This window comes from Bradysia coprophila (genome assembly GCF_014529535.1).
Source record: "Bradysia coprophila strain Holo2 chromosome X unlocalized genomic scaffold, BU_Bcop_v1 contig_115, whole genome shotgun sequence".
NCBI lineage: Eukaryota > Metazoa > Arthropoda > Insecta > Diptera > Sciaridae > Bradysia > Bradysia coprophila.
The window spans coordinates 28125-53302 of NW_023503291.1; the positions used below are offsets into that span (position 1 = coordinate 28125).

Genomic DNA, 25178 nt, shown 5'->3' on the forward strand with positions numbered 1-25178 from the left:
CAAGAATTCAGCTCGATAGTTCCCGAGTTTCGTTATCATTTGACAAATGAGTAGAAAAACCCAAATTTCTAGTTAAAAATAAGTCTTGTACGTTATGCGATGAGACACCACATTTGTATATCAAACTGGAAACAATTTTAGAACAGGAAAATTTATGCATAAAATAGCTATACGACTACGGCAACAAATCACCGATTGAGTGTGATAGAGCGAGAGAGACATATCACAACATTTAATGCATTTTCTATTATCTGAATGGATACGTTTCAAAAAAACACAATTTTAATAAAGAAGTTGTAAAACAGCTTTTGATCAGATGTTTGTGGCTGTAAGAGTGGAAAAATATAATGTAATGTTATGGCGAAGGTATAATTTAACATTTTATTTATTTCAGCTTTAAGAAATTTTATAAGATTTGGCTGGTTCGATCTGCAATTATCTGGTACTGCCTGGATTACTTTATTATGAAGATAAAATATGTACGAGTGCATACGAAGTGCATTTTGTATACAAGAAATGATCGCAACAACAACAACTATTTTAATATATTCTCGGTTTTATGCAAACACACAGAAATGTAATACATTCCACTTTGCCAGCGCCTGAGTATGTAATTTAGTTTATAGAAACAAAAACAAAAAACTAAATTTTGCCAACAGAAAATACATCACTGAGTGGGACAGTCCTAAAATCATAATTTCACATTTTATAGTCTAGGAATTAAGGACCATTTTCGTATTCAAATCGTTTTTTCGCTTCATAGCCAACTCTAAATCATTCTTTCGGCTCGTCATATGTTATGGTTTAAGACTAAATGGGTCTATTCAAAGAAGATTTTAGAGGGGAAGCTAAACAATTTCTTTATGTTTTTTCATGTAAGAGTTCAAACAAAAATGGTCCTTAATCAAAATAGTAGTACCCTGTACTGTCTTGCTTGGATATTTGTTACCCTAATGTGTGGGTTACATACACTTCGCGTTCGGTTTGAACTACAAACTTCGAACACATTACAGCACATATACCAAAGCTCCAAGCAAGACAGTACCATTTGCTATTGCATTCATTTCAAGATATTTTTGTATTATATTTGCATTACAAATCGAGTACAATGTGCGAGATCATAACACCTTTCTAATAAATAATTTTTTTTTGTAAAAAATGATTGTTCATTACGAAACGAAGAGAAAAAAAATAATAATCGGCTAGCGCCACTCGACACTCGCATCGAAAAGGAGATAAGAGAAAAATGTAAAATAAGCCAAACGCAGCTCACACATAACATGGAAAAAATAATAAATTATTTATTTATGAGACAAGGTTCCCGAAACGACCTTTGCCAATTAAAATGCAAATTTCGCACATACTGAAAGAGAACATCAAAAGAAATATTTTATAAATATTGGTCATGCGTAATACACATAAAACATTATATCTTTTTAAACCTGGAAATTGTATGAACAAAAAAAAAAGACGACGACAACAACACACAGAATCGATCTTAATTTATTGCCGATACCCTGACGCCTTTTTTACATTGATTTTACAGCAATGATAAGACGGTTTACGATGTTAATGACCGCATTCAATAAATAATTTGTTTACTTGAAATTACATATTTCAATCATGCCCCGGTACTACACATCACATATTTTATTTATTAAAGTGTTTTTGCGTCAACACCTTTTTTTTCGAAGAAGAAATTACCAAATTTACCAAAGCCATTAAACCATAACCACATTTAGCATTTTAATAAAGGACTGAATACATATCCAATATACAAATATTTGGACATATTGCAAGTGAAATCGTTGAACAAAAAAATATTTTTTTAAAAACAATTTTTTAGGCTTCGCATTCTCACAAAAAAAAGAAACAAAATCAAAAGACAACACTGGATTACCAACAACAATAACGATTATCTTTGCTCTGGCAAAACAAAAGGCACACTGATGCTGTTAATGCAAATCAGACCCTTTTTTTATGCGATTCGTGAAAAAAAGGTCATCTACCTTCGTCCGTTAAGTCACCATGAATTTTCATACATAAACAAGTTTTTCTGCTGTGTGCGATGTTCGTGCTGTCCAGATATAATTACTCAGGTGTTCAGTTTTAAAATTGCTTTAAGACGAAAAATTGGTTCTTTGCATGAACGTACACCCACGGAAACCGAAGGGCATCGGTGATGTATCAGTGATGGTGTAGCTAATGTGGTCTAGATGTATCATTTCAAGTAAATTTGCTTGGGCGATACGATTTTAGCAGGAATAATATTTTCTAACTTTAGAATGAAAAACCTTTCGTATTCTGGTAATTATAAAAATATGTGAAATCTAGCAAACCTCGGACTCAACAGATTAATATTTTATGGAAGATATTATCGCAAAAGTTTTGAGATTTATAGTCGCAGACTGCATGTGAAAAAGGCCGAAATTATCATTGAATGTTCAAGGGATATTAGGGGACAAGATTTCGTTTTCATATTTATCAAAACATTTTCAAATTTAAACCATTAGGAGTGAGCTAAAGTCGTATGGTTGAAAAAAAAAGACAGTCAATCAACATTGATTAATCATGTTTAGAGATGTATGTACATGTGCGTGCATTACTGAATAGCTATTTAAGAATTCAGACATCTGTCTTTTCGACTTAATTTTAAAGTTATGTGTTCATCAAACTTCACTTAACAATCCTCTTATTTTAAAATAGATAATGGAAAAAGTATTCAAAACCCGAATCAGCTTAAATATATTTTATGTCACTCATCATCATAATATGCAAAATTTGCAAACTTTAGATGCCTCTGTGGCATTAAACGTTGTGTGCACCTCGATGCAAAGTACTTAATTAGGCTTACGATGTGTACGGCCTGCGGCGTTGTATCATAATTAGACATCTAGAGCCTAATAAATTACTTTGCATTTCGATTGTATAAATAACTATTACTATAATAACTATTACGTTTATGATTGGCCTATGATAATCATCTGTTATTGACATCGACATAAACAACAATGTTGGGCTAATCTCTAGCCATAGTTATCTTATATAGCCAAATGTAAAACTAAAGAAGTACAAGATTTAATATTCTAATACGCTTGCGTCGTTAAAACTGCTAGATTATTGTAGAATTTCTGCTATGTTAGATAGGTATTCTACTATAATCTATCATAAACTAACAGCCTTTTGCAAAGAAAACGACAGATTTAAGCAGTGTTGCGGATATTGAGATAACTGTAAGAAATGCAAATCCATTTTTTCTATTACCGTATATCTCTATCCTTGAAAAAAGGACGTTGACGAACATTGAAAACGAAGCGATAAATTAATCTATGTACCTTCAATGGTCTTTCATCTAATGATCGCGATAATTTTCCCAAACTAACAAAAAAAAAAAGGTCAATACCACCAACGAATAAAATCAAACCAATTTAATCTGCTAAAAAAATATAAATTCCGTAATTTCGTGTCAATTTCGAAGAGTGTTATTTTTTATCGCCTATAAAATTGACAAATTATGACTGTCATCTTTATTATCGTCAATAATTTTTTTGTCGCTCTTCAAATAAAAGTTGTATTTACTTTGCATCACGTTTTTTTTTCTCTCGAAAACTATGAAGCTATCGTCGAAACCAATGAATAATCAATATAATTTCGCTGTTGCCATATATATGTAATTGAGTAATGATCGACAATTATTGAATCATTCACGTGTTGATATGCTTATTTGATAATAAATAGTTACGTATCTATCTATCTATATACGCTTTAAGCATGCATTAATATATACAAATACATTCACTGGTGTAGTAATAATAATTATATCTTATGTTTACATTTTATTGTGATTATTGTGATTATTTCGGTGAGTGTGCGATTTAGAGTAGGGTGTCTTAACACGTAATTACGATTCATTATTATTACTTGTTATATCGGGTGAATATAATACCATATACAAGTTTGTAACGCAATACGTTTTGGTTTCTAAAATATCAAACTACGTACGTATTTAATGAAACGCAGAACATCTAAACGAAACAACGAAATAAAAGAGCATGGAACATTAAAGCATGAAAAATGTGTAGATTTCTAAGGAATGTACGATAAAAAAACGAAAAAAAAAACTACACAAGACCCGCACGAGTCCGTGTCCATACATTACATACCCAATGATTTAATAATGCAGAGTTAGACTGTGATATCAATCATACCAATAAAAAAAAACCGACAAAACCACAATTCCTATCATGTGTCCTCAAGCCATAATCGTATAATACAATACGTATAATACGTCGGCTTTGTTGCGGTTAACAAAAAATAATCAAATTTTTGTCATACCGAATTATATGATCTTGTGTCCAGATTTATTAATTTTGTGCAGAATTGCAAACTTTTCAGACAAACATCATATCGCATTCTCTCTATAATATAATGAATTAAATGTGATAAGTAGCACTAACCAGGACCTATTTTTGGGAAATAGAATTTTTGCCGTTACAGTCGACGACTTTCAAATAAGTGTAGCAATTGTTTTTCAGCTGATCCACTTATACATCTTATTTCAAAGTCACCGACTGTAGCAAATTTGTTTTTTTTTTAATAGACCGTGTGAAGTATAAATAACTTATTTTTAATTGATGCAAATTATTATTTTGTAGAACAAAAGTGTAAACAGAAAATGTCTGCTTGATTTTATACATCACTTTAAAAGCTGTAATTTGAATGAGACTAAAAGAATATCCCGATCCATTCTAATTCATTCTAATTGGATTCTTACTAAGATTCTAATAAGTGGTATGGCATCGGGATGGCATGAATATTCAATAATTTCTATAAAAAAAAATTTTTTTTTTTCAACGGTTTTCATGGTAAATCTTCTTTTTATTGAAATATGAAACTTTTTTCTCAAAATCGCAGACGGTCTATTGGAAAATTATGGAAAATCAATTTCCCTCATCCACTAACATATTCTACCTTCGTTCCTTGTGGCGCCCTTTGAAAGTTAAGGTAGGGTTCCCATTTTTCAATTTTGAAAAAGAGGACATTTCGGCGTCAAAAAAGAGGACAAAACGAGGACGTCTTCACATTCAAAAAAGAGGACGAAAAGTGAATTTCTGACGCGGAATTACAACGACTGTACATTCACTTTGTGCAACTATTGTGTAATTTACACCACAGTTCATGCTGAAAACAAAAAATTCAAAAATGCTCTGTGCAATATGCACTGAAATAGTCCTGATATTCTTTTGGATTCCTTCTCAGTGAAAACATCCACACCATATTATCGTTAAAATATTCTTTATTAAAGGCGAAAAAAAGGCTGCAAAGTGCATATTATCTGAATACAGAATTCGTTTTACCTTATCATTGCGTGATCTTTCGTATTTCACACAACGCTACACTATTTTCTTTCTGGTAAAATTACTAACTTTTGTTTTAATGTAAGGAAAGAATTAGGTAAAGAATGCGAGCGGATCGAGCGATTTTTTTTTTTTTTTTGATGTGAAGAGTTTGTTGTATTACCTTTTAGAGATTCTTTGACAGAGAAGATCATTAGTTAATGCCGCGCAACGAAAATTTTTCGTTTTTTAGGTATTAAATTTACTTAAAAAAGAAGAAGACCTGAAAAAAGAGGACAAAGAGGACGTTTTCATCAAAAAAGTGATGTTCTTAGAATTTTTGTAAAAAAGAAGAACGAGGCGAAAAAAGAGGACGAATGGGAACCCTAGTTAAGGACACAGACGTGCCCGTCCACGAACTTAATGTGAAGTACCGTAGGTAATATCAAAGTACCAAAGTTCAGTATTTTAGTATCCTTTTTCCTTTTCCATTTAACTCAGAGATTTTTAACTTTTCATTGAGAAGCCGTATTCGAAACCGGCGTCCAATGATTTCTAATTGAACCGCTAATGTCCCAAGATCTAACTGATTAAACGGAAATGTTTAATTAGTAAAAAGATCTATATTGATTCAAGTCTTAATTAAAGGTGCAAATTCCATGACACATAAATTGTAGGAGATCCGTACAATTTCGTACGGGTCCATCAACTAAATAAGAACCACCGCGTTTTTTGTGTGTATTTTTTTATTAATTCTCCATCACCTCATTTAACGTTGGTACTCGACGCTTGAGTTGCGAGAGTTTGCAAAACAAGATTTATATTTCTTTTTCGAACCAAACAAAGCCGAAAAAAAAGAACCGAACAAAAAAGTCCATAATCTTTCAGCTAAATCTATGCATGCATAATAAAATAATGATAAAGTACGACGAATTTTTTTATTGCCTTAAAATGCGACGTCTAATCGTTTCGGATTGATCGATTAAGCATAACGAAAAATATTTCTCGTCTTTTTTTTTAAGAGCGTAAATTCTGATGGTTTGTTTTTTGCTCCATCGATAATGACTTTGTTATTATGACGATTGTTGACGTAGACTTTTATGGGATTGGCATTAATGTTGAGACGGATTGTCCTTTTGGAAATAAAAAATTGTTGTTTGATGATGGATTTTTGCGTTGTTAGCAATTAAAAGTAACGGTAGGTTTGAACGCGACTATTTTTTGTCATAAAAAAAAAGTTTCGCAAAGTTAGCAAGTGTCTTGTAAATAGCGGTGTATTATGCCGAGACAAAATTAATTTATGAAATGAACGATTTGCATATGTTCAGATTTTTCGTAATGATGATTCGATATATCCAATCAAAGCCTTGGTAGTACGCGTTCAATGGTCGATAAACAGGTACTATTAAATTATCGGCTATATATCAAGACTGGTTTAGCCACATAACTTTGTTTTGGATCAAATGTCAGCTTATTCGATGATTTTTTTTTGTTTAATTATAGAAATGAGCATTCCGAGCATTATTTATAGAACGAGAATTCTGAATCAGAAATGTGCTGGCGAGGCACGTTTTCCGTCTGAGAAGCAGTGTTCCTTCTTAACGTGTTATCAAAAGAAATCACGTTTTTATAGGCACAGATGTGAATCGCTTCGATTTAATGCCGGTATACAACACGACAAAATTACATTTTTTTTAGAAACATTGCGATTTAACCGCTAAATTTTCCTCAGTGGACTTTTCTTATCGCAGTAAAAAACGAGTGAGTTTGTCCAATATAAACGAACACTTCAGAGATGATTGCGCTACGTTCGCAAAATTCAAATTTTTTAAAGAATCTTCTTTACCATTTGCCATTTATTATGTTCAATACTGTTAGTATGTCCTGAATGTCAACGTATTCTAGCGAGAGCTTTCGAAAGCTTTAAGTTTATATTGAAATGTAGTGGAATATTAGAGTGAAAAACATAAAAAGCTCTTGCCTCTTGAAAGCATTTTAAAAGCAAAGCCTTAAATGTGATAGACGGTGTTTCGGATAATACGTTAGAACCCTCTTCGGTTAATCAATTTAGTATAACTAACGCTTATTCGAGGTTTCAATTTTTAAAATTTTGAGTTGATGTTGAGTCGCATTCAACTGTAAAAAATATGGATGGCCAACAGAGCCTTTAGTTTTATGTCGACTATTATGATTCAGCTATTAACGTTAATCGATGCCGGATGGCACCATCAGCTAAAATGTCTACTAATGCCTGATGTAAATAGATTCGGTTCGATAGACTGGATTGTCAATGTAGACTGGGTTTGTCGGCGTAGGCGAATTTGCATAAATGGTATTTTTCATCGATTGAAAATTTATCGATTTCGTAAGTGAAAAAAATGGTTGCGCTATTTGGATTTCCGCAAGTGCTTCATAGCTTTGTTCTATTATGTACAGTGGAGCTGTAGAGCATAAATTAAAATTTTGAGGTTGCTAGCGTAAGTGATTCTTAAACAAATATTTAATTCAAACATTAGCCGTATGCAAATAAAAATTCAATTTCCTACATTGTCGATTCGAAAAAAAAAATATTTTTTGAATTTTTTTATTTCGCATTTTGATGTCTGTTGAAAAGCATTATCGAAGCAGATAGCACAAAAAACCTTTAAATCGTACAATTAACTGTTAAGACAACCATTAAATAATGAAACACAATGCAACATAATTATGATTAAGCAAACAGAAAGGACTGGCTTCCAATTACGAAAAAAAAACGTATAATTCAACAATAGTAGTTTCCAATCTGTCATTATATGAAAATTAAAATTTTGCATTTCCTGGATTTTCTTTTGTCAAAAAAAATGTAAAAAATAAATATTCCATTAGACAAACAGAAAACGTCTCCGTCATTCATATATATCGTCGTCAGAAACATTTATATAGAAAAAAAAAATTCACATTATGGGAACTAATGAGCTTTTGTTCACTAATCGCGTCGCGTGCATGTTACATATTTTTCTAACAAATTAAATGTATGCGGCTGGAGGCACGCATACACACATATGACATTACATTGTTATACACAAGCGATTATTACTTACTGCTTAAACAAACACTTTTTACCAGTTGATAATGAATTTAATTGAATGAAATGAAAAAGAAAATTGAATTGGTAATACGGCTGGGCGGAATACTATTTCCATTGCAAATTCATGATTTATGTGAGTGAACGAATAAAATGGATATCTTCGGAACAAAATAATTTTTATTGAACGGATATGTATACGACATGTAAACGAAAGATTTATTCGCGCTGAAAGCGAGGAACCTCTTTCTAGTAAGCAAACTGATCTTAATTTTCAGTTCAAATTGCACGAAATAAGACCTCAAAATTTCCAGAACATAATTCGGTTTTTATTGATTTTTATTATTTATTATATCCACACACGATGTGAAAACCACAAAAATTAATTTAATATGCATCAGTTCACGTAAGCCTGCATGTAGAATGTACAATTTACTATCATTCCAACAGGTTTTTTGATACAAAGCATTTAAGATAAAGAAATATTAAATTTGGAAAATTTTCAAATTGGATAATGGAATAATTTAAGACGTTGACTTAGAAGCCCGGACAAGAATGTTACTTAGGAGATACCAACGCTCATCAACATCTTGTCATTCCATTTTGATAGCTGATACGTTAGATTGAATCTAGCTGGATTCTGATTGCTTTACAAACAGGAACTGTCTAGTCAGTAAATCTGTTACTTCTAATAATATTAATAGTAATTGTTCAAGTATTTTATACTGAAACTTCTGAAAATTTATTCTCTGCCATTTCAACGAAGATTTCTCGAAACCGATCATGACATAAGCCACTATTAGAAATGTTGAAACCTTCTTCAAAATTTTTATTATTCAATTTTATAGACTCCTGCCAAGCAAAACTTGACGTGTTAACTGGCAATAAAAAATATCAAGTTTTTCGTGTGCAAAACGGCTTTCTTAAAATGACTAACTTTATTGGAGACATTGATATGACATAGGATGAACTATTTTGTTTTTGTTTTCATATATTTCCTAAACTGACGTCAGCAGTGACGCTGACGAGAGGTTCATGGTCCGTTTAACGAATTCGTTTGAAAACTGCATTTTCTGTCTTTTGCAGAGGAACAAAATTTTCTAGAATTTTTTCTGCTTTTAATTTTGAAGGTGAACACCATCATGAAGATGTGAATTTATTTTCCAATATTTTATGTTAATGTTGCAAGATTAAGTTTAGGAAAACAAGACTTTTTCATATCAACAAAACTGAGAGAGCAGAACAGATGCATATCATTGCTACACACAGCAATAAAAATCGTACGACACATCTTCTCTACATATAAACCGTTTAATTCGTAAAATGAATGGGTGGCGCATCTCTCAATAACTGAATAAATGAAATTAATGCAAGCCGCATAATTAAAACTTCTCTAATACCTGCGTGTTTATAATTTCATTTACTCGGCGCACATCACAATACAAATATCGCTAATTCATTGCTACGAACACATTGTTTCATAAAACAAAACAAAAAACATTGAACCTGAACTTGAATTGGAATTTAAACTGATTAATGTTGAGTTGACCTACATATATATAAATGTAAGTGTTGTTAATAGCGAACTGAGAGCATATTTTATTGGATTCACGTTTCAATTGTTGGTCGGGTAATGCTTTCATTTTTATGGAAAGAAAACTTTGATTTATATCAATTTTATCAACGGTGACAATGTTTTCATTAATTAATAAGAAATTGAGGATATGAAAGGATGCTAAATATTGTTTGTCAACAAATGATTCGCAATATTTTTTCTCTCTCCTCATCATATCCGTTTTCGATTTTATTAAAATTATCCGCTCAAATTTACATTTGAAAAGTAAACATTTAAATTGAATGGATGGTTGAGTATGTTTGGTATATTTTAAGAACGACAAAAAAAATTGTTTGCGATCGAGGCTGTTGAGCACACAAAACGAAATTATCGAAACTATCCTAAACAGCTTGGCACACGAGTCTCTGGTAAATAAGAAAGTATAATACACAAAACGATGTCCATCCTGAAAACTATTTGCGAAATTAATTTAATACGCAATTTAACTTGCTGGTTTAAAAAAAAAATCGCATACATACGACACCTTTACCATAACCCACTTTTCACAAGCATAATATCAATTGGCTAGAGATTAGTCTGCGCACGATACCAACAACCAAGTTATGATAATTTAATAAATGTATTGAATGAAAACGGTATTATATATATACGAATCGAAATTATTATATATATTTTGAGTGGCGTGTGAACTGGTGTTTTCCAGCTGAATCCAGATCGTTAAAATAATAATGAAAAAGCAAATAAAAAGAGTGAAACAAAAAAATTAAAAATAAATAAAACATGCAAAGAAGAGAGGAAAAAACGCTAAAACACCTTGAATCGTCTATAATTCTGGCACATTTACATTACGAAAAATAATGATTGTTCATCGGCTGGGTAATGTTGTGTCTATCTACAAAACGTAGAAAGATAATTCGTGACAATTAATCATTTTGACGATCGGAATTTTTAACCAAAATGGGAGAGATTATTGTTTTCTTTTTTGTTCATATATACGATACATAACAAAGTGATGCGAAAAATTGCTCAAGAGCACTTCACAACATTTCTGTGCTTAATGCGTGCGGGAAAAAAATGTAATAATCGAATTAGTGTTAAATTCTGTAATCAGGGGCAATAGTTTGTGGTAATAAACTGGGTACGACGAAGATTCGGTTCAAAGCTTTTTAAGTATTAAAAAAATTGTCGAGTTCTAGATTTTAACTATTAATCAGTTTTATAAAGCATCGTTCAGTTAGTTTGTCACTGAACAATGAAATCATTAAATCTTTTATAGGCTAAAGGGAAAATAGCGAACTACGATATGATTTCTGAATCTGGTACTTCTTTTGTTTAAAATATCTAAAATTGTGGTAAATCTTCTACTTCATGAGTTCAACCATTTTTCATAGAAATTCAATCGACAAATCCTCTAAAGACGACTGTTTTCGTTGCCGATAACACATGACGATTCGTTTCCCCATCATGGACGATTCTGTTCTTGTGTTGGCGCATATATCTACTATGTTAATTAAGGTTATGGGGTTGACAATGTAGAGATTGTGGTTTTGATTATAATTATAAATTGACGTAAAACATGGAATTTTAAGTAATGTAGTAAAAATATCTGGACAGTCGACACATGTTTTACGTTTAATATAATTAGCGGACTTTCTTACATTTCTAATTGGAAGAGTAATCATCAAATCCATTTCTTGTCCATTATTTTCTCCATTCCATGCACAATTTAAATTGGCAGTTTATGCTACTAACTTTGATTCGAGGACCTCATACTCCCTACACTATCACTGACACCCCGCCCTCTCAACAATCTGTTATGAAGATCATAACCCAAAAAAAGTTCACGCAGTTCACGTAGCGACGCAAGAAAATGATAAAGCGCCCTGTCGAGCAAATATCGAACAAATATTTACCTTTTTTCTCAACAATGTTTATTGTTTTGTAAATCATTTAAATGTGTAAGGCTACACCTCTCGCGCATTCAAAAGCAACTGTTTTTTTTTTTCTTTCGTACTGAATCGCTATACACACAGTTGAATAACCAAAAGCCTCTGTTTGACCTTTTGAAATTTTACTGAATTATTAATATCTGCACGTGTTATATTTTCGCTCAGCCATATTTCAAACATCGATATATGTTGGCGAATTTCGCGATTTGAAAAAAGAGACCTGCTGGCTTATATTAATCTCTTTTTTTTCTGTTATAGTGTTTAGAAAGGTAGAGTTGGATGAATTTTTCATAAAAATTTGCCAACAGTGAGTGTGTGTTTGGTTAAAACACTTTTTTTCGTAATGATTTTTTGTTGTTGTTGTTATTCGATTGAAATTTTCATCGTAAAAAGCAAACATTATAGGAAGTTGTAATATAATTTACGGATGATGCCAACATAATTTCAACCAATACAAAAAATCAAACAGAAATAATATTCACTAATCAATTGCTGGCTGATTACCCGTTTTTTTTTATTCCCTGCCACTTATTTATTAGAAAGGTAAATAACAATTATTATCGATTGAATGGATTCTCCATCACTTTATGAGAATTACATGATCGACAGAGGAAAAAAAATATTTTTTTTCTTCATTGTTGTTATATTTACCAATCGGTTAAAGTTTTGTAAACAAAATATTAGTTTTTTAATTTTGAAATTTATATAGTATGCTAATGTCTAATAAATAAAGAAATAATAAAATTTGCATAAACCAGATTCTACAATTTGTCGTTTATGGTAATTTGTCCGAATGGGTAAATCAATTCTGTAAACTCCATACCATACACACTATAATGAAGTGGTGGTTATAAGTGTTTATTTATAAGAAAATTAGATATTTTCGTTCGTCCTTAAAAAAAAAGAGTCAACGACCATAATCGATCCGAGCCATAATCACTTGCAAGTATTTTTATACATGTATATATCGTTATAGACAACACACCGCGCTGTTAATGACTTTTATTTGTAATAACAATTTTGTCACAATATAATTAATTTATTCTCAATTATGTGATTTGTTTAATTGAGCAAGCTGACATCGAATGTATGTACATGTATTATATGATGCCGTTTAATATTATTGAACTTATTTTTAAAAACTGTCAGCCAAATGGAAAGAAAAATTCTATGCAGATTTATAACGCTGCTGCTAAATATGCTATGCAGATGGTTGAAACATTATGTAATTCGGTTTAGTCTGATAAAGGTCACGTACTTGTACAATGTACATATATGTGATGTAATAATGTGTTTACCGTGTGGTATACTCAATGAGTGCTACAATTCGAATGCAATGCAAGAGAAAACTAGACATCGAGTTTAAGTGTTAAGACTTTAGTTTGAAAATTTTCGTCGTTGTTTCATTCCATTGGCCAAGAAAGGTCTTGAGTGTATTGATATTGATGGTATACGAAGAAATTAGCGATGAGCTCTAGGTGTTGTTCACGGTGAAAAGTATGTTAAATCTAATGAAGTACAAGATTCTGCGTCCATCTGTTGACAATTCTGAGACCATCGAAAGTATCAGGTAGCTGTTGTGATATTTTCAAAAGAAAATGTTTTTCACATATGTGGTTGTTTGTTAGTGGTTCCATACAAACGTTAGAAGTCATTTATTCAGAGAGTTTTTATAAATTATTGCTTCGAAATGCACACAGATGTTACAGTCCTGATAATATTGGCACAATCGTACAAAAACTGTCTTTTCTTGAGCGTATCTGAAGACAAATGATAATCTAAGTACGAAAAGTTTTTCCCCGACTTTTATAAAACCTTGTCCAATCAACATTCTAAAAAAAAACACAAAACTCGATTTAGACTATGAACCAAGTACCTTCGGTATAACCGATGACGTTGGTTGTGTGACGATTGTCGCCTCGGAAAGGCAAAAAGTATTATGCTGATTTAATGAATTCAGCTAAAATTAGTATTCGTTTGCAGAGTCTGGCATTTCAGAAGTTTTTTTTTTATTAAGAATTTAAAATAGTCTGCAATTAAAACCGGGTAACATATTGAATCTATTATATCATTTTCGGGTCGGCAGACATTATAATGTATCATCGTTTTGTGTACACAGAGGAAAAAAATGATGAGAGCCAAATTTTCACGGCTGGTTCGATAGAGTTTTACCCATGGCCGAGCAAATGAGGTGATGACAATTTTATCTCGTCATTTTTAGACTTGCGTAGAAACATATTAGCAATAGTTATTACCATAATGTTTTCACTTTGGAACCGTTTCCGTCTCTGTTGAATTTCTGCCATTCAAGAGAAGGTTTGTCGCCAGGCCTTGCAAAATTTACAACCAATTTGGTGAACGTCAAATAGTCGAATTTTATTAACATTTTCTTGGAAAAGTGGCTAATAAATTGCATTTATATGTCAGAGTTCCACATCGGTTGCTAAACATGTTTTTCAGAAATTCTAGGACCCTTTCCAACAATCGTCTCTTTTGGGACACATCGAACAATAATACCTTTTAGGGCACATCTTCTGGCGGCTAAGTCTTCTTATACAAGTATTACTGTTATTCCGATTCATTACGAAATCTACTACTTCATTTGTCAAAAAATTACGTTATGATTGTCGATTTGCTAGGAAGACCACAATGAAGCGGTTCCTTTCAGGGTTAGAATTCTTAGAGAGGATAGATAACTTTTAAGTCTCACGACTGAAGTATTTCAGCCCGGAATGTAAATGAAGGCATTGATCGAAAAATTTGTATAATTTATTCCGTTTACTTCAAATTTTATGTTTTTTTATGATTTCATGAAAGTATAATTGCGGATTTCAAACTAAAACAAAATATAATAACCACACACCATACACTCTGATAATTTTTTCTTTTTGAAGGAAGGTATGTTACATACAAAACTAAAAGTTAAAATGGTCGAAAACTAAGTTACATGTTCCACATATATTATGCATGTAAATTTTAAAGTTTTTTTTTATTAAATTTTGTAGATAATTACACATTTCCAATCACCTGTGCAAATTTTTGTAGTACCAAGGACGTTTGGAAATGTCGAATTTAAATAATGAAATCTGTCGTTCTTTAAATTTACTGACGCATGTTATTATTATTATTAGATCAATTGCAATTGTATGTATTAAAATATATGTAATGTCGGAAATGTGGTCGCCTGATAGTTGTTTTACGATTGCGAAAAGTAATATTTTTTTGATGTGATTCAGTGATTCTTTTATGCTCCTTTATGATGTACATACAATGTTCAACACAACATTGTTGCTAAAATCATTCCAACAAACAATGACAAAACATCTTGTGAATACGTATGCGAAAAGGTTGCATAATGCATACACGATCAACAGTGTAACAATAATATTGAGCCAACAATTTGTTACGTGGTAAAAGGGTGTGAAAGTGTTGTGTGTTGTTCCGCTTAAAATAAACAAGAATAATAATTTGTTGACTACAGTCGAGATACTTCAGCGAACATTGTATTGAAAGCTGAAACGATTTTTTGGGAAGTATTTCGATAGGGAACGGAAATTGAGCTTTTAAGAATAATGGTAAATGGAAAATCGAACAGCAGCAGCGGCCTATCGTGAATATACATAAGTATCATTGAGAATTGTTCTAATCATAATTTTCGATATAGTCTTTATCTTTTGGTGTATGTCTCACCCATTGTTTTCATAAGATTAAATCCAGGACTTACAACTTACAACTTAAGGTTCATTTTTTTATATGAATAGCCTCTCTCCCCTTTCACAGATTTCCGTTTCCGTTTACAACCTATAACCGGAGCTAATTTTTTTATATCACAAATCATGGTGGCATAGTGGGTTATATAGGGTTAGTAATCCTGAGTATGAAACATCAAATGGTTTTATAAGATTTTAAGATCATCCTTGTTTGCAATTTTTTTTTCTTCAACGGAAAGGTCAGTTTGAATGAAGAGCGATAGGAACCAGGGAACTGCTTAACAAAGTAGACACTTTTCACTTTTCAAATATAGCACTAAGGAATTGTTTATTTTGTTTAAATCTGATTAAAATAAATTCCATGTAATTTTCATGTCCTTGTACTTTGAGGAAATTATATAACGGCCGATTAAAAATAAAAATAAAAATTATTCTCAAAGCATTAAAGCTTCATTCAATTAGATCTGCGAAACAAATTACTTTATTCTATTGACATATATTTTGTAACTTATCATTCGTTCTTTATCAAGCACGAGATCAAATAATACAAAATGATAATTATGAACTTTATGACGTACACCTAATATGTCTTTGACTAATTGTTATACTCTTTTTTAGAGAGAGCAAAAAAAAACAACTACAACGAAGAATCAAAGTGAAGTAGTCGCACTTGTGTACTTATCAAAATTTTATTTAAAAATTTAATTATCGCTCAATAAATGTTCCTAATGAATGCTAATAACACTTATTGATTGATGCGATTTATTCAAATTGACGACAATTTGCATATATATTCAAAGTGATAATTTGAAGTTATCAGATGTGATTAGAGCTTTTTTTATTTGTTACACATTCAATCTAAGATGACAGTAAATATTTTACGTTAACATTGTGGGGAACGTATCTTAACTGTTTGTAGAATCACAGCAATCAGGGCCTATTTTGGGGAAATTTCATTCAGTGAGAAACTATAAGATTTTTTTTTAAATATGCACTGGCTGCGTTAAATTAGTTCTACTGAGCGATTCCAAGTTAATTATTTGCTTCAGGTGTTTTTCATCCACACATCCACTCAAAGCTGTTTATATGATGATGGTAAAACTGTATTAAGAAGTAAAAATAGTTTTTTTGTGTGGATCAGCTGAAAATCAGCTGAAGCAATTTCATACTGAAATTTCACTACCTCTAACTGTACGCCGCTCAATCATATTCTGATTAATTTTATTACAGATGTATTTATCAATCAATATGTTGACATATTTTTGAGGAATGTCTCTTTACATTAATTCATCGAATTTCCCTAATTTCCATGAATTCCTACCAAAAAATGTAACACAATTCATCGTCGTTAAAGAGAATTCCGAATTTAAAATTAGCAAATTGTATGAATTCGGATAAATTTAATAATTCATGAAAGCTGCGGATCTGTCACATCAAATGTGCTGAGAAAATATTTTCCTAATTTTCTTGATTCTTATTTCCGCTTCTCTCTAGAAATTTATTGCAAAAAATCGGAAAAATTCTATTAAACCCTGATGCAACAGAATCGATTGGTCAGCCGATCAACTGGTTTCGCTACTGCATCATATTCATGGTAATATTGAGAACGTTTCTAGCTCATTCTAACTGAAATATTGGAAATATCATTGTCGGCCTGATCATCTAATTAAAATTTATTTTCCTTCAATTTGATTCCATATATCACTTCATCGCACTGAAAATGATGCAAAACATTTGTTTAAACATTTCAGTCAGTATCAACTACCAGGTAAAACATGACGAGATACATCGCATATTTAATGGAAGTTTTTTTTGTGGATCAAACAACATTAATAATTATAGTGTTGTGTACTTTATCTTATTCAACGAAAAATATTTAATATTTAAATGTAAAAGCGACTGAAAATGTACGTCAGCGGAAAGTTGTTCAGAAATGATATAAAAGAAGGAAAAAAAAACAGAAGAAATGTTGATGAAATAAACTCTACTTATTAGCAGCTTGTGAATTTATGACGGTAGGGTATACAACGAATTATTTAACTTTGGAATATTAATTTAGTCGCATGTTATAAATTGTAAATTACAATCACAAACAGGCAGCCAGACAATTATTGGAATTAAATTCATCAAATTAGCACTCTAATTGGAGAATTTAAGATTGCAATTCAATGTTGCCAGTACAGTTTCATTAAATTTTATTTCTTTAAAGACTTTGATTGTCAGTGCCACTGTGAACATAATTCTAGAAATTTTATTGTCATTGTAGTCTTGGTAGTGGAGTAGCAGTTTTGCTGATAAAATTTACACAATTCTTTTTTCCTGTTTCAATTAATGGTCATTGGAGAGAAGCATTTTGAACAACAGATATAGAATAAGGCGAGTGCGTAACTATTTTTAGGCCTAGTCTCTTAAATGGCGTGACCATTTTTTCAAAAAAAAAAATTGTTTGTGATTTCACATAAAGTGTACCGCGTAGCTTTAGTTTGTTTACAATTCGAAGGAGCTATAAATTATCTGTTACATTATAAATTTTAGAATCGTCTTGTAAAGAAATGTCTATGTGTAAAACTCGCAAAAATTCACGAAACTTATCGACCCGGGAAAAACTATTTTACGAATTTGCCTTATGAGAAGGATTTTTAAAAAAATTCAAGAATTTTTTTTCGTCTACATTTTTTGGAGATGGACAAATTGGTAGGGATGGGAAACGTTCAAAATTATCGATAATATCAATCGAAACTCAAGCGATTCGCTGACTTTAGTGGAGAGTAGTCATCACACCCGTATCTCATTTTCTCCAAAAAAAATATCTTGTTGATAAAGTAGAACTATTCTGACAGATCTAACTGTAGTGTCTATTTATCGTTGACGCGCCTCACAACGACAGTAGATTTATCAAGAATCAAACATTTTCACAAAAATAATGAATTCTATCAGCGCATTGTTGGAATCTGCCGTAGAATCTGTTGATTTAAAAGACTTTCGTTTTGGTATATTTTTGTCTATGTCAAGGTCTGTGCAATAGTGATTATTAACAAAGCAAATGTTTCTTGTAGGCAATGTGAAATCGAAAGACAATGATGAATGCCACGTTGTGCAAAATTGTGACGTAGACAGGAGTTGTTTCATAGATAAAATTATGAACCACTACTTGAGACACAATCTCAGCTTAATTTGCCTGGAAGACCTAATGAAGTTACTTAATGATAATCGAGAAACCTGTGACCGATTTCCAACGTCAAAGGATACAATACTGAAAATGTTCGGAGAGCAACGTGATTTGTTTCATATGTTCAACTTCATAAAATGTGAAAAGTGTCATTGCATGAACAAAGTCTGTTCAGATGTCACAATATCTAGTTGTGCGCGATGTAATACAGTGCTAAAAACTACTGAAACAAACTTTTTTGTTGTGATTCCGATCGAACAACAAATTAGAAAAAGTGTAAAAGACAACTGGTCGCATATATGTGAATTCGAAGCAAGCTACAATAAAAACAATCAATCGTATTCGGATGCGCGCGATGGCAAAATATTGAAAGATATCAACGAACAGTATGCTGAGTCTGATATAAATATTTTATCTTTATGTTTGAACCTGGATGGAGCAAACAAATATAAATCAAACACGCTGTCTGTATGGCCAATTCAATTGATCCAGAACTACTTGCCACCAAATATCCGATTCCTTCCGCACAACATCATTGTGAGTGGGCTATACTACCATCAAAAAAAACCGGATTGTTACGAATACATGCTTCCACTCATAAATGAATTGAACGAATTAAGCCAACGGAAAATCACATTGAATATTGGCGGTGAAGAATTCGTATTTAAGCCGATTATTACACATTGCTCGGTCGATTTACCTGCCAAAAGTTTGCTTCAAGCGACGAAACAATTTGGGGGCTACGAAAGCTGTACATACTGCGATATTGTTGGGGAATTGATTGTACTTACTAATTCCAACCGCTGCAACGACGGAAAAACAGGCAAGAAGAAAAAAAACATTAAAGAGAACACCAATAAGCCCAAAAAACCGAAAAAATTCGTTCGTTACACTGAAAGAGATGAACCGTGTGCATTACGTGACGAAGTCCAAACGCTTCAAACAATGTTAGCGGTATCGACGTCTACTGCTGGCGAATCTATCAACGGTGTGAAAGGTAATTTTTTTTGTTGATTTTGTTCGTTTCCGCTTAGTAGTTTTTTAAGTAATTTCGTTGAATGTACTAAAAGGCCAGTAGATCGCCAATCAAAATTTTCGTAAAATTGTTGAAAATTCAAAACTGTAAATGTCAAGTCAATACGGCTTTAAGCATCACTTCACTTGCTGACGTTAGTTGAAAAAGAATTTTTTATCTTTCAGATGTATCGTGTCTAGTCAGTTTGGAGCATTTCAATATCATCTTTAGCATAGGAGTGGAGTATATGCATGCAGTTCTGCTTGGAGTTACAAAACGTTGTTTGAATTACTTCTGCAACCCAAACAACAACTCCAAAACATATTATATTCCACCGAAGAGTCGAGCATTACTAAATGCGAGACTTTTGGCTATCAAACCGACGAGCAATATTACTCGCAAACCGCGATCCCTCGACCAAAGAAAAAATTTTAAGGCCAGTGAGTTTCGATCGCTGCTGTTGTATTATCTACCAGTATGCTTACCCGGTCTCGTATCAAATGAGTACGTTCATCACATACGCATTTTATCAGCAGCAGTTTACAAATTACTGAAAGCCGACATCCCGTACAAGGAAGTGGATCAGGCGGAAAATTATTTGCTCCAATTCGTGAAAGATCATCAACAGTTATTTGGCAAGGAAAATATGGTGATGGTCATTCACTTGCTGAAACACTTGTCGAACAGCGTCCGACAATTGGGACCTTTATGGTGCCATTCTGCTTTTTCGTTTGAGCGAAATAATGGATGTTTGCTGAAGCTGGTGAACGGAACGACTGATGTGCTTGATCAGATGTCGAGCAAGTATACTTTATCAAAATCGGTTCCGAGAATTTTCAAGCAAAAAAAATTTTGTCGTGGAAAGCCGGTTATCATCGTGGAGACACATTTGGAACTCCAATGTATCGAATCATTGGAACGTTTCGATTTATCAAACAAGTCAATCAGTGCATTCAAACGAATCAAGCTAGACAACGTAATCTATACTAGTTTGTTGTACACACGGCCGAAAAAGACAATCGACTATTTCATTGGACTGAAAGATGGAGTGAGCATTGGAATGGTAAAATTTTATTTTGAACTGAATCACAAAATGTGTGTGTTGATCGAACAATTCGAAGTCGTGGACTATATTTACCACATCGAAAAAGTTATCAAGTCTAACAAACTTATTTTGGCACCCGTAGAGAACATTGCGAAAAAATTCATTTTCATGAAAGTTGGTCTCAATCAGTATATTGTTACGCCTCCGAATCCTTATGAAAACGAGTAATTTACCGACAAGAACAATGTAAAGATTAATTTGTTACTCTGCACTGTATGAATTGAATTGAGTAAAGGACTGATGTTAATTGGGGATTTTCGTTTTTTTTTCATGCTATTGTCTAACAGGTTCCTTACTTTTCAACTTAGTATCTGAGTCTGCGTCTGCAAGTAATTCAAGGTTGAAATTTCTGTTTGACCATTAGCGAAGTTTTTGGATGACTCGGCAATTAAAAAGAACGCCTGTTTAATGTACTCTTACTGGAGAAACTTCTTTTTCATTTTAACTTCATCAAATCTCTGGTGAGAGCCCATACAGCATGGCAACGAATGTCCAAAGTAGGTTTTATATTAAGTTGTCTTGTTAGACTTGCTAAGACTTCCCTTATTTCTATTTTAAACCCTGAGAACGGTTTTGTGCTTGAATTAAGAAGTAAACTGACTCATGTCTGACATTTAGTAGAATCTGGACTGAGATTAGACTAAGACTAGACTAAGATTAAACTATAATTCTGTTCCTTTACTTAAACCTATACGAAGTACTGAACTTATAACTTTATTCGTTTTCACCGATAGTCAACAGTTTACGTAAACCAAAACGATTTTGTAAAACCTGATTTTTCCTAATAATTCTAAGCATTTACCAATTCTTGAGTCTAGATAAATTTGTATGAGGTTGCTGAACGACAAATCCTGTTACAAGTATTAGTTGCGACAAGTATTGTAATCAAACGAATGCAAATCGACCGATTTTCATCTAGGACACTAGTGTTGTGAGAACGAATACATACCTGATTCAAATCGTACTGTCCGGCTTATTATCAACTTATGATTACTTATGACAGCGTCGCTTCTCATGCTGCTGAATGTAATGTTTTTAACGACGAATCCAGGTTCAATATTTCATCCATTACCTCACAGGAAAACCACAGATTTTCAGACACAATTCAATTTGTATTCAAACAAGTTTTTTCAGCAACAATATCGAAGTCACGAACTTCCTTTCTTTTTAGCAATGTTTCGCACACCAGATGCTATTAGTCGGTTAAGGTATGCATCCTTGATGCGCTCAGAATAAGAAACAGCATCAAGCTGACATTTAGATACACGCTGAATGAACAAATTTCTGATTTGTTCAACCTTTCCCGGTGTCATCGGATCTTTGCCTGGAATTATCTCGCCGATTTCCCCATTTTCTGGCAATATGTATGACCTCAGCTGTTCCCTTTAATGATCTTTGGACCAGGATGAGCGGATTGTCTTTGTACGCGTACTGGATGCAATGGTGAACAAACGTCGAGTCGGATGTCTTATCTAAGGGCATGCACTCCAAGAATTTTAGCTCTCTCGCTGAGAAAATGTCATCCGTAGCCGCAGTGTCGCTTGAATCTGGTAACATCTGATTTTTTCCAGATTTAACTTTCAGCAGATCTTCAAATTTTAAGTCCATGTCAGCGTTACGAATCGTTAACCGCAAGCATAACTTCTGCAGATTGTCGTACTCTTGTTGCCATGCTTTGCATCCAGTACACTGTGGATTTTTTCCACTTTTGTGGAGATCAGCGGGCGTTTCTTTGGCAGTTGACTTAACGGCCGTCACTGCAATTTGGCCTTCGGTTGCCACTTTCCGCATCACATCGATCTGCTTCAATTATTTCTTGCGCGTCGTGTCCAGCCAAACCTGCATAAATAATTGTTTTACGAAAACGTCAATATGATGGACTCTACTGTTTATTTCGATTAAAATAAATGAAAGACTAGTACAGCACCGAACCACTTTAATTCTTTTAACTCAACTAGAAACTCAATTTTTATCTAAAGCAACAAATGTGTCGCTGATATTTATTTCGATTCCTTTTTTGGATATAATCTACCACTCGTATTTCCTTTAGAAAATGTCGGAAATAATCAAATTGGAATATAACCAATATGGAAATTTAAGGCGCTCCAAGGAAAATTTCATCGGAAATTAACATTGAACTCCGAATACTCCAATTTGATAGTCCAGAAAATAGATATTTCTTTACCTTGTAACTTCATTTTCAACGCGTCAATATAAATATTTCGCACAGCGGTTTCATCGGTTATGTTTTTTTCTTCGTCGACATTTACATCCAATTGTCTCGCAACCGCTTTAAAATATGTATCAATTGTTGGGGTTGATCCATTACCATTCACATCTTTCTTATTAGATTGACCATCTTTCTTTTTTTGAGGCTTTCATCTTCATCGAGGCAAATAAAATGAATTACAAACGATGCGATATAAAAACAGCTCGAATTAGTATTTCAGTTTAGAAAATGGATGACATACACTATCCCCACTCTTTCCTATTTGAAAATCGATAACGCAGTTTTGCTAGCATTCATATCAGTTTTTTATGGCGCGAAATTGAAAACAAAATTATATTTGACTTATATACTACTAGCACTGTTACTTTTATTTATTTAAATTTTACTCAATAGATTATGATAGATTTTCTTTCTAAAACATGCACCTCACAAGACTGTGTTGTGACTGTGAGATTATAGCGGCTTTTTTCTATATGAAAGTATTACTTTTTTTGTGGTATTACTTATGTCTTATTTTCATGCCTTGGACATAAATTACGGTTTTGAGGCTCTTGGCATGAAAACGTGTCTGTTGTGGACGATTTATTTTAGGCACTTTCTCTAGTCGCCCTCACTCAGTGGCCTATTTTTATGTGAAATTTTCATGAAATTCGTGAAATTTTCGTGAAATTCGTGAAATAAATTTTTGAAAATAGGCACTGCCCTCACTACGTTCGGGCTACGACTCGCGAAATTGCGTAAAATATACCGTCCACAACAGACACGTAAACAAGTGTTTGGTTTTCTATGATGACCCGCTAATTCATTGTAGGCTATGGTGCAATGAATTGACGCGTGGTTACACGCGGTAACTGTGCAGAACTATTTTACAAGACAGCTGAATATTACCATATATGAAAGAGTGATACGACAAAGTTGAATATTCGTGGAATAAAAAAACCTGTGTTGGTAGTACCGAATTTGAGCTAGTTAGCTGTCAAAATGTATGGGACTTTGTAGCTCCTACAGCGCTTCAGCATCTACACCATCGTCTCATACAATTTTGACAGCTAACTAGCTCAAATTCGGTACTAATAACACATTCAATTTTGGCCTATATTTTTCTTCTACATGTCGTATATATCTCTTATTCATATATGATATTACATTCCGCACATATGTACATTTTACATACTGGCCACACTAAGTGCAGCTAAGATGTACTTCGTACAGCTATGTTAACAAATGTACTTGTCCTAAAATTTGTACATTATAGCAGTACGTTTTTCGTAGTAGTCGTACTATTGTACTGTTGAACAGTACTATTGTCTATTGAGCTACACTATGCACAGGATAGATGAGAATTATGGCCTGCTCAGCTGAATAGTAATGCATTTCAGTTGTAAGTCTATACTGCTACGTTACGTTACACATTTGTACTTTTCTCGCTTCAAAAAAAGTGTTCAGCTGTGCTGAATATAATTTTCTGGGTGTGGTGCACCGAGGTGACGCATGATGTACCGAGGTGACACGTGGTGCACTGAGGTGACGCATGGTGCACCGAGGTGACGCTTAGTGCACCGAGGTGACACAATGTGAAATGAAGTCGATCGATTTTAAGATTTATATTATTGAGAAGACACACTTTCATGTTTGGTCCAGTAAATCACAGTACATCAAAATTGATATTTTTTGTTACGAGGAATGAGAAGTGTAATTTTTCAGGACTAGTCGTTGGCTTGCCCTATCGAGTAGAAGCCGACCATGCTGAGGGATTTGAAAGTAGTGATTGAAACGTACAAACTACGGTTTTCGACGCAAGTAGCATATGTAAAGCTTAATACGTAACTCTTTCGACCTACTCAATCGTTGCGTAATTAACTATTCTAAGCATCTTCATCCTTAACACATAACAGAAAATTGGGTGAGAGCACAGCACTGCTTCTAGCATGAACACTGAATTGACAAGTGTCAAATTTGGAGGCTTTAGTGATAAGAGCTACAGCTTAAGATTGTTTGTATTGTATGTTTTAACTCATACAATG

The 25178-nt window shown here is 32.9% G+C and overlaps 2 protein-coding genes and 2 long non-coding RNA genes across 4 annotated transcripts in view; 2 read left to right on the forward strand and 2 right to left on the reverse strand.

The window, feature by feature from the left end:
- Nucleotides 1-1951, reverse strand: part of LOC119066988 (UNC93-like protein) — a 15076-nt gene extending 13125 nt beyond the window's left edge. The window contains exon 1 of the mRNA XM_037169714.1: nt 1901-1951. The gene's annotated coding sequence lies outside the window, so the exon portion shown is untranslated. The remainder of the gene's footprint in view (nt 1-1900) is intronic.
- Nucleotides 1-9229, reverse strand: part of LOC119066989 — a 25733-nt gene extending 16504 nt beyond the window's left edge. The window contains exons 1-2 of the long non-coding RNA XR_005085835.1: nt 9216-9229; nt 3590-3601 (exon numbers count right to left, since the gene is read on the reverse strand). This is a non-coding gene — a long non-coding RNA (uncharacterized LOC119066989). The remainder of the gene's footprint in view (nt 1-3589; nt 3602-9215) is intronic.
- LOC119066990 lies at nt 4316-22258 on the forward strand. The gene is made up of 3 exons (XR_005085836.1): nt 4316-4328; nt 6923-6926; nt 22050-22258. It is a non-coding gene; the product is annotated as an uncharacterized LOC119066990 (long non-coding RNA).
- Nucleotides 18501-21147, forward strand: LOC119066987. Its single transcript, XM_037169713.1, has 3 exons — nt 18501-18625; nt 18692-19801; nt 20005-21147. The coding sequence occupies exons 1-3, from the start codon at nt 18559-18561 to the stop codon at nt 21090-21092; spliced, it is 2265 nt and encodes a 754-aa protein (XP_037025608.1). The 5' UTR covers nt 18501-18558; the 3' UTR covers nt 21093-21147.
- Nucleotides 22259-25178: the final 2920 nt, after the last annotated feature.

Bases quoted from the DNA above. Each gene is read 5' to 3' on its own strand.
- LOC119066987 (XM_037169713.1), top strand. From the start codon at position 18,559: ATGAATTCTATCAGCGCATTGTTGGAATCTGCCGTAGAATCTGTTGAT. The intron at 18,626-18,691 runs GTATATTTTTGT...TGTTTCTTGTAG, and splicing joins TTTAAAAGACTTTCGTTTTG to GCAATGTGAAATCGAAAGAC. The intron at 19,802-20,004 runs GTAATTTTTTTT...TTTATCTTTCAG, and splicing joins ATCTATCAACGGTGTGAAAG to ATGTATCGTGTCTAGTCAGT.